The sequence below is a fragment of the Squalius cephalus genome (genome assembly GCF_949319135.1).
Source record: "Squalius cephalus genome assembly, chromosome: 21".
Taxonomy (NCBI): Eukaryota; Metazoa; Chordata; class Actinopteri; order Cypriniformes; family Leuciscidae; genus Squalius; species Squalius cephalus.
The window spans coordinates 29,458,493-29,470,773 of NC_137142.1; the positions used below are offsets into that span (position 1 = coordinate 29,458,493).

At 35.9% G+C, this 12,281-nt stretch overlaps 1 protein-coding gene across 2 annotated transcripts; it reads right to left on the bottom strand.

Annotated features, from left to right (window-relative positions):
* Window positions 1-1,196: 1,196 nt before the first annotated feature.
* Window positions 1,197-11,707, bottom strand: LOC307149850 (protein LBH). Of its 2 annotated transcripts, XR_013819628.1 has the most exons (5): window positions 11,363-11,707; window positions 4,247-4,331; window positions 3,437-3,653; window positions 2,935-3,270; window positions 1,197-2,510 (listed from the first exon to the last, which is right to left on the bottom strand). XR_013819628.1 is itself a non-coding variant. In XM_079856436.1 (4 exons), exons 2-4 carry the CDS (start codon window positions 4,328-4,330, stop codon window positions 3,218-3,220), a joined length of 354 nt encoding a protein of 117 aa, XP_079712562.1. In that variant the 5' UTR covers window position 4,331; window positions 11,363-11,539; the 3' UTR covers window positions 1,197-3,217. The 2 variants fall into 2 exon arrangements, 1 of the variants encoding a protein (XP_079712562.1); XM_079856436.1 differs by having other exon boundaries at window positions 1,197-3,270; window positions 11,363-11,539.
* Between the last annotated feature and the right edge of the window lie 574 nt (window positions 11,708-12,281).

Sequence of the window (12,281 nt, forward strand, 5' to 3'; positions counted from 1 at the left end):
GACAACACCGAACAAAGAACTGAATGAAGGCGGGACTTAAATACACAGAGGAACAAAAGAGCGAATTAATTGGGCAACAGGTGAACGGGATAATCAAATCAAGGGAACAAACTGGCACACACTAAGAAACTGGGTCACAGGCAAACAGGCACAGAACTAAAACACAATGAAACATGGCCAAAACAGAAGAGAATATGATAAAACCGTTACAATATACTTCTTGAGAGTGATAAAGGTAAATAGATTTGGCTTGCTGTCAGCAAGAGCTCAAGGACGAGACTTGAGCTCTTAGTTCCCACCAGACTACATATGCTAGTTAATTAATAGGCTATAACAATGGAGGTGGAGGTTGTTGTGTCCTTGTGTATCGACAGGATCAGATGAAAATGCTCCTCCAAAACAATATCCCCATTATTCCTTGCCATTTTGGGAATAATGAGGATGTTGAGCAAAGAAGAGAACTTGCTTTGTGTATTAAAAACTGCACGAAACACTGCACATAATCTACATCTAATGGTAGTTTATAGGAACATATTCATCTGAGCTAAATGATGTAAATATTAAGGTAGATTATGTTGTCTAAACATAGGAGAACGGTTTAATAGATGAAGAACACAAACTCAGCAGTTATTTAATATTAATCTTTATTAACTTACCAAACAAACAAACAAAAATATGAGTACATATTAAGAGCAAGTTTAATATCAAAATAGCAGTTTATTTTTACCACAAAATTTTATCTAGAATGAAGGCAATTTAGATTGAATAAAATATTAAAATAAAAAATAATCAAAATCAAATCAGGTTTTTTCTCTCCAGAATATGTATTTTCTGGTTAATTATGTAATTTCCATTATTTATTAAAAGTCACAACTTTCAATGCATGCCAATAAAAAAGATTTAAAAAAAATCTTGATGGAGACACATATGATAGTGATGGAGGGTTTTCAAAGCAAACATAAGCATTTAGTTATGGTATTATGATTATATTACAGTAGACAAAATGTGATTTCAATATATAAACAGAGATACACATCAAGGCAGTTTCACATGGGGATTTAAAAATCAAGAAAATATGAGTGCAATGTATCTCATGAAGTGAATGGTTTAGAATCACATCACTAAAATAACAATATTAATATCTGAACTATTGCTGTTAATCTAGTTTTTTTTTTTTTTTTTGGTAAAAAAATGCAAGTGATGAAAAATGCCTGTATGTGCAATACCAACCCAATCTCACAACCTATTTTACGAGGTGGCGATTTTCTATGAAAACTTAATTTTTGGGGAAAAAAAGTAAGCTTGAAGGTCTACCCCTAAACATAACATCAATGGAGTGTAAGCAGATTGTACAAAACATACGAATGAGACCATAAAAAGACAACTAGTTACTAACTGCCAGTCACAATATTGGAGTTGGCCTTCCCAGTATTTCCCAGCATGAATTGAAGTGTCATTCATGCCTGTAGTACAAACTGTTCAGAGTGAGTTATATACCAAGGTATAATACTTAAGTACAGGTTTCTGTTTAAATTCCTAACCCTAAGAAAGAAAATAGTAATAGCCACGCTTGTCTTAGCAAACACAACTAATTAAAGTCAGAATTTGTCAGAAGTTGTTGGATGTCTCTGTATTTAGTCCAGTGTTGGTCTCTAGCTCCAGCTATTGTCCTTTGAAAATATTGTGTATGTGCACAAAAACCTCTAATAATTTCAAGTCTGCTGAAAGTCAGACAGGGCTTGGAGACATAAGCATGTCCTTGTCCACAGGATGATTGACAGGCAGACATGTTTGAAGTTCAGCAGCAGTCATTCCTCACAAGCCTCAGCCAGATGGTGTTGAGAGAGGATGGAGTCTCCTCACATCAAGTTTTCAGCCATTGAGTGTGTAATGAATAATGTTCACATGAATATGAGATTTACATTGGTCACTGCAATCCTTTTGAATATATATGGGCTTCTGGGATACATCAAAGTGAAAGGCATAACAACAAATCAAATCATATCTTGCTCTAGATTTGACATGGATATACGCAAAGTATCCAAAACCATTGTGTATGTTGTGCTTATTATATCTCTCTCTTATATAATTGATTCTGATGAGTAAATTACACATTTCTGTGGTCAAATATTTCTGTATATTCACTGTTAAACAATTGATCAGTTGTACATCGCTGTGGTTATTTTATCTCTCTCATAATTTTGTAATCTCTCTGTGATAGTTGTCATCTCACCTAATAAAATTATTTCAAATCAATATTTTACATCCATTTATTTGGTAAGTATAGACATTGATTAAGTGGAATAATACAATCAGCTGGTCATTAAAGCTAAATGATAATGCAGTGTTGGCCAGCTGACTATACCGTTTACTTCAGATCCAGGAACAGGTCATATAGAACATTATTTTGTACATCAAAATTTATCAACTTAAAGGGGCTAATAAAATCCATTTTTTGTTGTGGCATCCAATCTACACTCATTTCAGTATATTCTCAGACATATGTGACCCTGGACCACAAAACCAGTCACATGGGTGAGATTTATACATCATCCGAAAGAAGCTTTCCATTGGCGCATGGTTTGTTAGGATAGGACAATATTTGGCCGAGATACAACTACTGAAAATCTGGAATCTGGGGGTGCAAAAAATCGAAACATTGAGAAAATCGCCTTTAAAGTTGTCCATTTATGTTCGCGATTGTGCCGCATTCACTCACGAAAAGAAATGTTTTATATATTTACGGTAGGAAATTTACAAAATATCTTCATGGAACATGATCTTTACTTAATATCCGAATGATTTTTGGCATAAAAGAAAAATCGATAGTTTTGACCCATAAAATGTATTTTTGGCTATTGCCACAAATATACCCGTGCGACTTGTGACTGGTTTTGTGATCCAGGGTCACATATATAAAAATGTTGAAGATACTTTTATGCAGCACTTTCATCATTTCCGCATCAGAAAAAGATTCAAAACTAGGCCTTCAAATCTGAAAGCAATTTAAAGCCATTTTGAAAAGTACAAAAGACTTTGAAAAAGTCTTTTTAAAGCCATGCATGTGTTATAAAGGGTGCTCAGATATAGCGTTGTGAGCTCTGATCTTATTCACACCTGCCTTCCAGTGTTGGCTGTCAGCTGTGTTTGTGTGAAAATTGTGTGAGAACTGAGACTTGTGATAATGACAGACTTGCGACAGTGTGTTTAATAAATTTCAGTTACGCTCAGCTGCCCCTGATGTTTCCAGGCTGCTGCACTTGACTTCATCTGAGATGGGGAAATGCACACAGTCATTTAAAAATGAACTTCTCTAAACTGAAACACATACAGTATAAGCATATATTTAGTTGTTCCCCTTTAGAACATTGTACAAGTAATGTGGATCAATGTTAATAACAAAACTGCTTTTTTCCTTAATTATTGTCTTACACACCTGCACTCTGGCTGTGTGAAATCTGGGTTTGTGAAGCGGACATCGGTGTGATCTCTTCAGAGGGTGTGTGTGTATGGCTGGAAGGGTCTGCGGTTCTCAGGTCATCCGGGGGCCAACGTAACTCTCCGCTCTCCACCTCTCCCTCTGTGGGCTCCACTACGATGGAGGGCAAGCGCTTGGACAGCTTGGGGTGGCGCTCCTTTGTGTCTGGAAAAATCTGAAAATAGATGTTTTATCTTTGAGATAAAGTAGATGTTGAATGCGCCACTTATGTTTATCGACATAAAGAAACAGGTCACCTATATGGAAAATGCTGTCATCATTTAATCACTTGCATTTTGTTCCATACCTTTATGACTTTCTTTTTTCCATGGAACACAAAAGGGAGTTTTTAAAGAATATCTTGGGGGGGGGGTTCATATAATGAAAGTTAAAGCGGACCAGGGCTTGTCAAGCAACAAAATGACACCATAAACGTGTCCATACTATAACTTTGTATTATCTGAACAGGACAAATTTATGCCAATAATTTCATAAATTCCAGGCTATTTATCACACAAAGCTATTGAATGATATTGAGTATTTCAATGACCCTTTCAAAAAGAGCATGCAGGATGTTCTTTAAAAATGCAAGAAGGTCATAAGGGTTTGAACGACATGAAGTTGAGAAAATAATGACAATTATCTTTACACAGTATTCACAGAATCTTAAAATCAGTTGAAAGTTTAATTGAGAGATCAGATGACAATGAAGGAACTGATCAACGTGGGATGAAATGACCAATGAAAAGACTTAGATGAGACACCAACCTGAAAGGAAACGCCTTGCTCTCCGGTGTCACTCATAGTGAAGTCTTCTCTACTGTGTTCTGGGTTGTTCATTATATCTGTCATTCTAATAAGAAAATGAATCATAAATTAGCCTATATTTATATAAACTATATAGTATCCTATATCTTTTTTTTGGTCACTTCTGTATAATACAAACAAATGCCTGCTGACGAAGAAAACGAGAAAGATAAAGTATCTATAGACAGTACATGGTTCACACAGGGAGAGTAGAGAATACAGTACATTTTTAAGCAGTACTTTTATTAATAGAAAGTAACAACACTCAGAGACACTTGAAGAACACAGGAGAACAGAAAACCACATAAAACTGAAAACAACAGACAAACAACTGAACAAAACAGGGGAGTATAAATACACTAGTTAATGAAGGGTAAAATAAGGCACAGTTGGAACAGATCAATCAACTAATAGGTAACCAGAGCAACCAAGGACACACGGCCTCAAAACAGGCAAGAGAACTCAGGGAACCCAAAAACAGACAATATGTGACATCCATGGCAATCAAAAAATAAATATTCTTGAAAGAAAGCCTAAACTACCATTCAAAAAATTACGTCCTGTAAGATAATGTGTTTCAAAGAAATCTATTATGCTCTCCAATGCTGCATTTATTTGATAAAAAAAATAATACAATAAAAACAGTAAAATTGTGAAATATTATTATTATTTTTCAAAATGTAATTTATTCCTGTGATGGAAAATCTGTATTTTCAGCATCATTACTCTACATACAGTCTTCAGTGTCACATGATCCTTCAGAAATCATTCTAATATGCTGATATGCTGCTCAAGAAATGTTTCTTAGTATTACCAATGTTGAAAACAGTTGTCCAACTTAATATTTTTTTTCTGGAAGCCATTATGCATTTTCTTTCAGCATTCCCCAGACTTTTGAACAGTAGCGTATGCTGTTTGAAACTGTGTATCTTAATAAGAACAATACTTTCAGATTATAACACTAACACACCAATACATAACCTTTGCTGAGCAACAGTGAAGGATTAGTTCACCCCAAAATGATCATTTTGAAATGTCATTTCAATCCTGTCTTTTTTTTTCTTCAATGGAACACAAAAGGAGATCTTAATCATATGACATGGAAAAACCAGTGGCGTTCGGCATCAAAAATGTCCTTTTTGAATTGAACACAAGTGAAGAGAATATTATTAATGCAATACAATGAATAAGCAATGAAAAATGATTAAACCATATGGCTCATACTATAAGTGTTTGTATGGCTTCAGATTACTTGTGATATTTAGCACATATGGAACTGCTTTTATAGAGAAATTTATTTATTTATTTATTTGTTTGTTTGTTAAAGCTTGGCACTATACCATCCACCTTTGTTGTATGGAAAATAGCCACTTGGATATTCAGCCAAACATATGATTTTGTGATTCACAAAAAAAAAAAAAAAAAACACAGAGTAGAAGCAGGTGAGTACATAATAACACAATTTTAATTGTGTGTGAACTATTCATTTAATAAAAAAGGAAAAAAAGAAAGAAAAAAAGAAAGAAAATCATGCTCCGACATGTCAGTTGCAGCATTTGCATGTTTGTTCAGTCTGTAATCCCTAAAAAAAATCCTTCCTGTCCCTTTCAAACTGACATGGTTTTAACAGCATGCACACAACCAAACACCCCAGCTATTCTTTGTTCCAGGCTTTGACTGCAGTGTGACAGGGTGTCTGCAGGTGTGTATGCAAATACAAAGCGTGGTAAAAATATGAACTTTTATCCTCCATCCTTTTCATTCAGATTGATGGCAAACTCATGCCTGTTTGCAGTTTGTTGAACAGACAAAAGTCATAGTCGAATGCTGAAGGATAATAAAACTGTGAACACACTAGTACACCCACTCACATGCACACTCACAAATCCTGTTCAATTATTCAGCAGTTAAAGGCTGGATAGCACAAAGACCTATAAAGACTAATCACGTTATTTTGACAATGAAAACCAAATTAAACAAATTGCTCAGGCTAAGGCAGTACCTAATATTGTTATAATTAACTGAAAATAAAACTATTATAAATCATTTCCGGTAATTGAAATAAAGCTGAAATAAAATGTAGAAATATTAAATGAAAAACATCTCGGGTTATGACTGTAACCTCGTTTCCCTGAATATGGAACGAGATGCTGCATCTAAATGTTGACGCTTTGGGAACGCTTCCATGTGACTGGTCTCTGAAGCACGTGTGAAACAGCGCCAATTCTATTGGCCGGTGGTAGTCATATGACTTAAGATGGAGCGCCATTAGACTATAAAAGTACACTTGCATTGGACATCATCAGCTTTTGATTGGCCGAAGGAAGACATTCAGGCATGAGGTAGGGAACAGGGAACAGGGGTTACAGTCTAACCCAAGATGTTTCCTTTCAAGGGAATAGTACGCTGCATCTGAATAGTACAGTAATGCCTTTGAAGAGGCCACATCCCTAGTAGTGTGGGCTCTGATGCCTAGGGGTGAAGGTATTCCACGCACCCTATAGGCCTGAAAGATAGCCCGCACAATCCGTTGTACAACACTTGCACTTGCTTGTAATCCGCATAGCCCCTGTTGCGTGCTCTGAACAGCTGCTGAGACCCAAACAGGGCATACAAGATTAAGCCTCTCCTGGTCTCCTGTTCTGCAGATTGAAAAGGCATGAAGAACCACAGAACGTGTCACTGAGGAAGAGCAAATCGTACAAACATAGCCTCGCCCATGTCTTTCCCAAGGCATCCAGCCTCAAGGGTACTGGAGGTGTGTGGGCGAACCAGAGCGGACAGTTTGCCAAATTCTCTGAAGCAAACAGGTCTACCTCCACTTTGCCGAACCTCTACCAGATCGACTCCACCTGCCTCGACAGGATTTCTGCTCCCTGATTCAGGTACCCAGGTATGTGGTCTGGGTCCAGAGCAGGATCTGGCACGCCAGTCTGGAAATAGGGCATGAACGCTCACCACCCTAGTAATTTATGTAAGATTTATTTATAAAAAAAGGTACAAAAGCTGTCACTGTGGTGGTACCTTTTCAAAAGGTACACCTTTGTACCTAAAGAGTGCATATTAGTCCCTCAAAGGTACATATAGGTACCAAAAGTGTACATATTAGTACCTACCTACAGTAAATGGTACATATTTGAACCCTTTTGAAGGGTACTGTCCCAGTGACAACTTTTGTACCTTTTTTTCTGACAGTGTATGGGACTACTGATGTGTTGTCTGATCGAACAAGAACATGGTAGCCTCTGAGGTCTGGAAGAAGTATTTCAGAAGCAGAAATACAGCCCTCATCTCCAGGCAATTTATGTGCCATGAAAGATGGTGACCTCTCCGCAGACCCTGAGCAGAGCGGCCATCTAGGATCGCATCCCAGCTTGTGAGGGAAGCATCTGTTGTTAGTATTTTGCGATGACACAATGCCCTCAACACAGGACCTTGGGCCAAGAACCAAGGTTTCTTCCACATCACTAGGGTACATAAGTATCTGTATGTAATCCAGATGATGCAAAAAGGGTTGCCCCTTGGGGAAAATCCCTTGGTCTTGAGCCACCGCTGCAATGGTCTCATGTTCAAAAGGCCCAAAGGTATGATGTTTGACGCAGCTGCTATGAGTCCCAAGAGTCTCTGGAACTGTCTGACATTGACGGCTTGGCCTAGCCTGAACTTGCCTATGTCCATGAAAATAGACTCTGTACGTGCAGGGGACAAACGTGCAAGGCTAGCCGAAAGGAAAAACCTGATATTGGTAAGTTTCACCCCCCAAAACCAAACCTGAGGATGGATATGTGAAATTTAGATGGGTATGATCTAAATGCATCCTTTAGCTCTATCGTGACAAGTCCTTGGATCTGATTTGAGATACGATGAGCTTGAGTGTTAACATTTTGAACCTGTAAGTCTGTAGAGTACGGTTCAGATGACGCAGATCCTTCTGTCGAACTAAGAAGTACCGGCTGTAGAAGCCCGACTTTCTCTCAGGAAGAGGAATATATATTCTCTTCTATTTCTATTTCTTTTCTATTTCTAAAGCCTCTTTCAACAAAAGAGACTGTACTTCATGCTCCAATAACAGAGCCTGCTCTGCACCCCGCTGGATCCTGTAAACTCTTCCATGGTTCGCAGAACCCAAGCAGACACATTTGGCAGAAGTTGCCACGCTACCATATGGTCTGAAAGTGGCATCTGACCTCCGGTGCATGAAGATCACAAGGGCTTGAGGTTCCATTCAGGACAGGGCCAATAATTAAGACAAATGATTTCACATATAGCACTTTCTGAAGACAAAGAAGCTGATGATGTCTAATGCAGGTGCTCTTATATGGCACACCATCTTACGTCATACGACTACCGTCAGCCAATAGAAATTGGCGTGATTTCTGTCATGCTTCAGAGACCAGTCACATGGAAGCGTTCCCACAGTGTCAACACTCAGTAGAAATGTTGCTTTGGCAACTAATTTAAAATAAGTTAAAGGTGAAGTACTAAATTACTAAAACTAAAACTGAAATAAAAATCAATTCAAGCTAAATAGAAATATATAAAAAAAAAAGTAATACAAATGACAAAAGCACATAACAAAAATGTATTCAAATGAAAACTGAAATTATTCAAATAAAAGCTAATTCAAAATATAAATAAATACTTAAAAAATACTATAATAGTATATAAATATATATTTTTTTAATTCATTGTTTATAATGTGCAACTGAAGATGGAGATAAAGATCCTTGAATAAAGGCTTGAATTTGGGTCTGTTCCTCACATGGATTCTGAAGATTTAAATTAGAGCATAGAATATGTATTATTTTCATGATTATTTTATGTTGCGTTTTCGGTGCATTTTATAGTCTTTGTGTGATTCACAGCATGTTGATAAAATGCCTTTCCTGTCCTACAACAAACAAAATAAATATTACACAAAGTAATGGTTAAACAATTACAGAAATGTTATTGATTTTATGTTTTTTTTTTTTTTTGTTTTTTTTTTAACATTGTCATTCTTTGAGATGAGTTTGCATCAGAAGTCACAAACATTTACAAATGAGTAAAACGTGATTGAAATAATTTAATTTATCATAAATGCAACAGAATTAATTTCATGAATTCAGTATAAGATAAAAAAGGAATTGTATTCATTTGTAAGTCTGTAAAGTTACTGATACATAAATAATTTAGATGCTGTCAGTACTTCAATATGGTACGTTTCAGTGTCAATGCAAAGCTAAGCAATATTAGGATTCAGTACCAACAGCCACTAAAGAGAAAAAAGGGGAACCTGTTGTGTGTTATGGGGGAGTTCTGGGTGAACTGTCACAATAAGTGTGGTAATGGGCTTTATTAGTTCCTATAACTGTATTTTGCTAAGCTTCTAGATGAGAAAAATAAACAGATTTCTGTGGGATGTTAGAAAATATGTTACCAGGGAACCAATATTAGGAGCATGCTGGGTCTAATTGTCTGATTATTGTTTATTTTTCAAAGAATTGCGAGGCTGTTGAAAGCAGTGTTTTATTGTGGTGTAATTAGAAAACACTGACAGATACTCTTACTTAGAACTGTCCCTTAATTGTGGCTTTGCTTAAGGCGAATATTGAGGCAGCTCAACTCAAGGCTTTTAAAGCAGACAAACATGCAATAATATGGTCTAACTTTAACATTGATGCGTGAGGTCTATGGGTTTCTTTGTGTGTACACATGAATGCATGCGTGCTTGTATTAATGCCCATAAGCAAGGGTGGAATTTACAATAAATTGCATTGATATCATTTTAATAAAGTTTCAAAGGCCTCTGGCTGCCAGATGATTTTTAGATTGTAAGCACAGACGTCACCATACATGCCAAATCATGTCTGGGCCTTTTGTGAGTTCACTGAGAGCAACTGTTTTATGATTAATATTTTGATAGATTATAAACATGAAGGAAAATAAAGGCTTCCTGGATTTTAAAGGTTTCCTACAGTGAATTGCTCAAGAAACATTGTAATATACCTAGCATATCAAACAGGTGTGGAAAATGTTGTGGGAAATATGACATATTTAAATATTTGAAATGAATAGACACTGTTAAAGATAGGTTTTTATTTTATTTGTAGTGCTCTAAAAGAATTAACTGTGAACCACATATGCAACATTCTAATCTCAGCATTTAATTACCAATCACAGATTTCGATTTTATGGTCATTCCACAAGATGGGTGCCTTTTTCTTCTAATATTTTTTTTTTTTTTGCCAAATAGCTATGCTTTGAAATACATAAACAATCAGAATTGACAATTTTATAGTTCATTTAGCCATGACTAGCCAAGTGTTCAAGGTCATGACCTTAAGTTTGGTGAAACTTTTAATAATCAGTTGTTTACTATACAAAACCATGGTAACAGGGTTGATTATTTAAGATCATCTCCCTGTCATTGAGTTCATGTCATCGAGATGATGTCATTATGTCAGTTTTTTTTTTTGGACATCATTGTAAAAATTATTTTTTTATGAGGAGTTATGATGCAATAACTTTTTACCACAAGAAGTATGATGCAATAACTATTATAACAAGAAGTTAGAAACAAAGAAGAAAAAAAAGAAAGAAAAAAACTAGAAAAAAAAGGTTAATGTATTTTCTAAACATTGCAATACAACACATAGGCCTATAGTTAAAAGTCATCATTTCATTGGTAAAGTCATTATTTAAAAAAAATACTAATTGAGGAACACAAAGAGCTCCCTTATAATGGACTAGTAATATGAAACAATGTGAAAAATGTCTAATATGCAACTCCATTGAAAGGCAAATGTGGTTTTAAGAAAAATTGCATGCATATAGCTTGCAAAATCATAAAAAGGGACCAGATTTAATTTAGTCAAAGGAATATAGGCTGAATATAAATATAGGCTATTCATCAATATACAGCAGATATTTGAATAAGCAATTAAAAAGATGTAGACACAAATTATATAAATATGCTGATAAACCTTTAAGTTTTAGAAATGTGGTTTCCTGAGACTGAAAACCTTCTCTAAGGTTTCTTTTTAACACTTTATTTTAAACGTGCAATGTACCACCATTTTAAATCAAATAGCCTACCTTTATTTTGTCCCCTTCTCTTCTTGAAGTGTAAGAAATTGTATTATATTGAGATATCCTCCCGTTGAAATCTCTCTCACGGCTTCCGTTCACATCAGTCCGTCCAGTTCGAGCGGAAAGTTACTGTTGAATGCTGTCACAGTGCTTGTGCTCATCCTACCAACGTCATTCATTTACATGTTGAGAGCTGCATACATGCAACATGAATCGCTGTACGATTGGTTACGAGAAGCACGCATCCACATCGTCATCAAAGCTTGTTTTTTCATGTAATTTTCAGGATCTCTGAATCCAGATGATGATTATTACGCAAGTGTTTGGGTGAGTTTAGTGACCTGCACTACTGTAGCCCTACCAGATTATTAGAAGCAACGGAGTAAAAAAAAAAAAAAAAAAAAAAAACTTTATCTGAAAGATTCTTGTACCTCATGTTACTGGTTAATATTATCTTTAGTGTTCTTTAATATATTTGAGAGCTTGTCTGGTTGAAGTAAGATTGACACGTTGTTGGTTATGGATCGCTGATGCCCCCTGCCGCTGACAGAAATCGTTGCACAGTATGACATTTTTTCCCACTGAGGTCTAATTATAGGCCTGCTGTTTGCGTATTTGTTTACGCTCATATTCCATGTAAACACTGACTTTTTTTTTTGTTCAGATTTGGTTCAGGTCCCTTTAACAGGACACAATAATGACTGCCTGTCCACTTTTTCCACCGTAGTCCTATTTCCTATTCAGTTTTTCCCTAGCCTTTTAAACTTTAATGAGTTTTAAGACTCAAACCAGCGTAAGTTAGCCTTCTGTATTATTGTATATATAATTGCTGCTCTGACTGCAGTCCACAGTACATATACAAACTCCATATATATGTCGTTTTAATTGTTTTTCACATTTTGCACACTTTTTACGCATTGAAGTT

What these genes read in the sequence shown, in the direction of transcription:
- LOC307149850 (XM_079856436.1), bottom strand. Translation starts at nt 4,330, where the DNA reads ATGACAGATATAATGAACAACCCAGAACACAGTAGAGAAGACTTCACT. An exon ending in AGCAAGGCGTTTCCTTTCAG is followed by an intron (nt 3,654 to 4,246) that starts GTTGGTGTCTCA and finishes ATCTATTTTCAG; the next exon opens with ATTTTTCCAGACACAAAGGA. An exon ending in TTCACACAGCCAGAGTGCAG is followed by an intron (nt 3,271 to 3,436) that starts GTGTGTAAGACA and finishes TCCCCATCTCAG; the next exon opens with ATGAAGTCAAGTGCAGCAGC.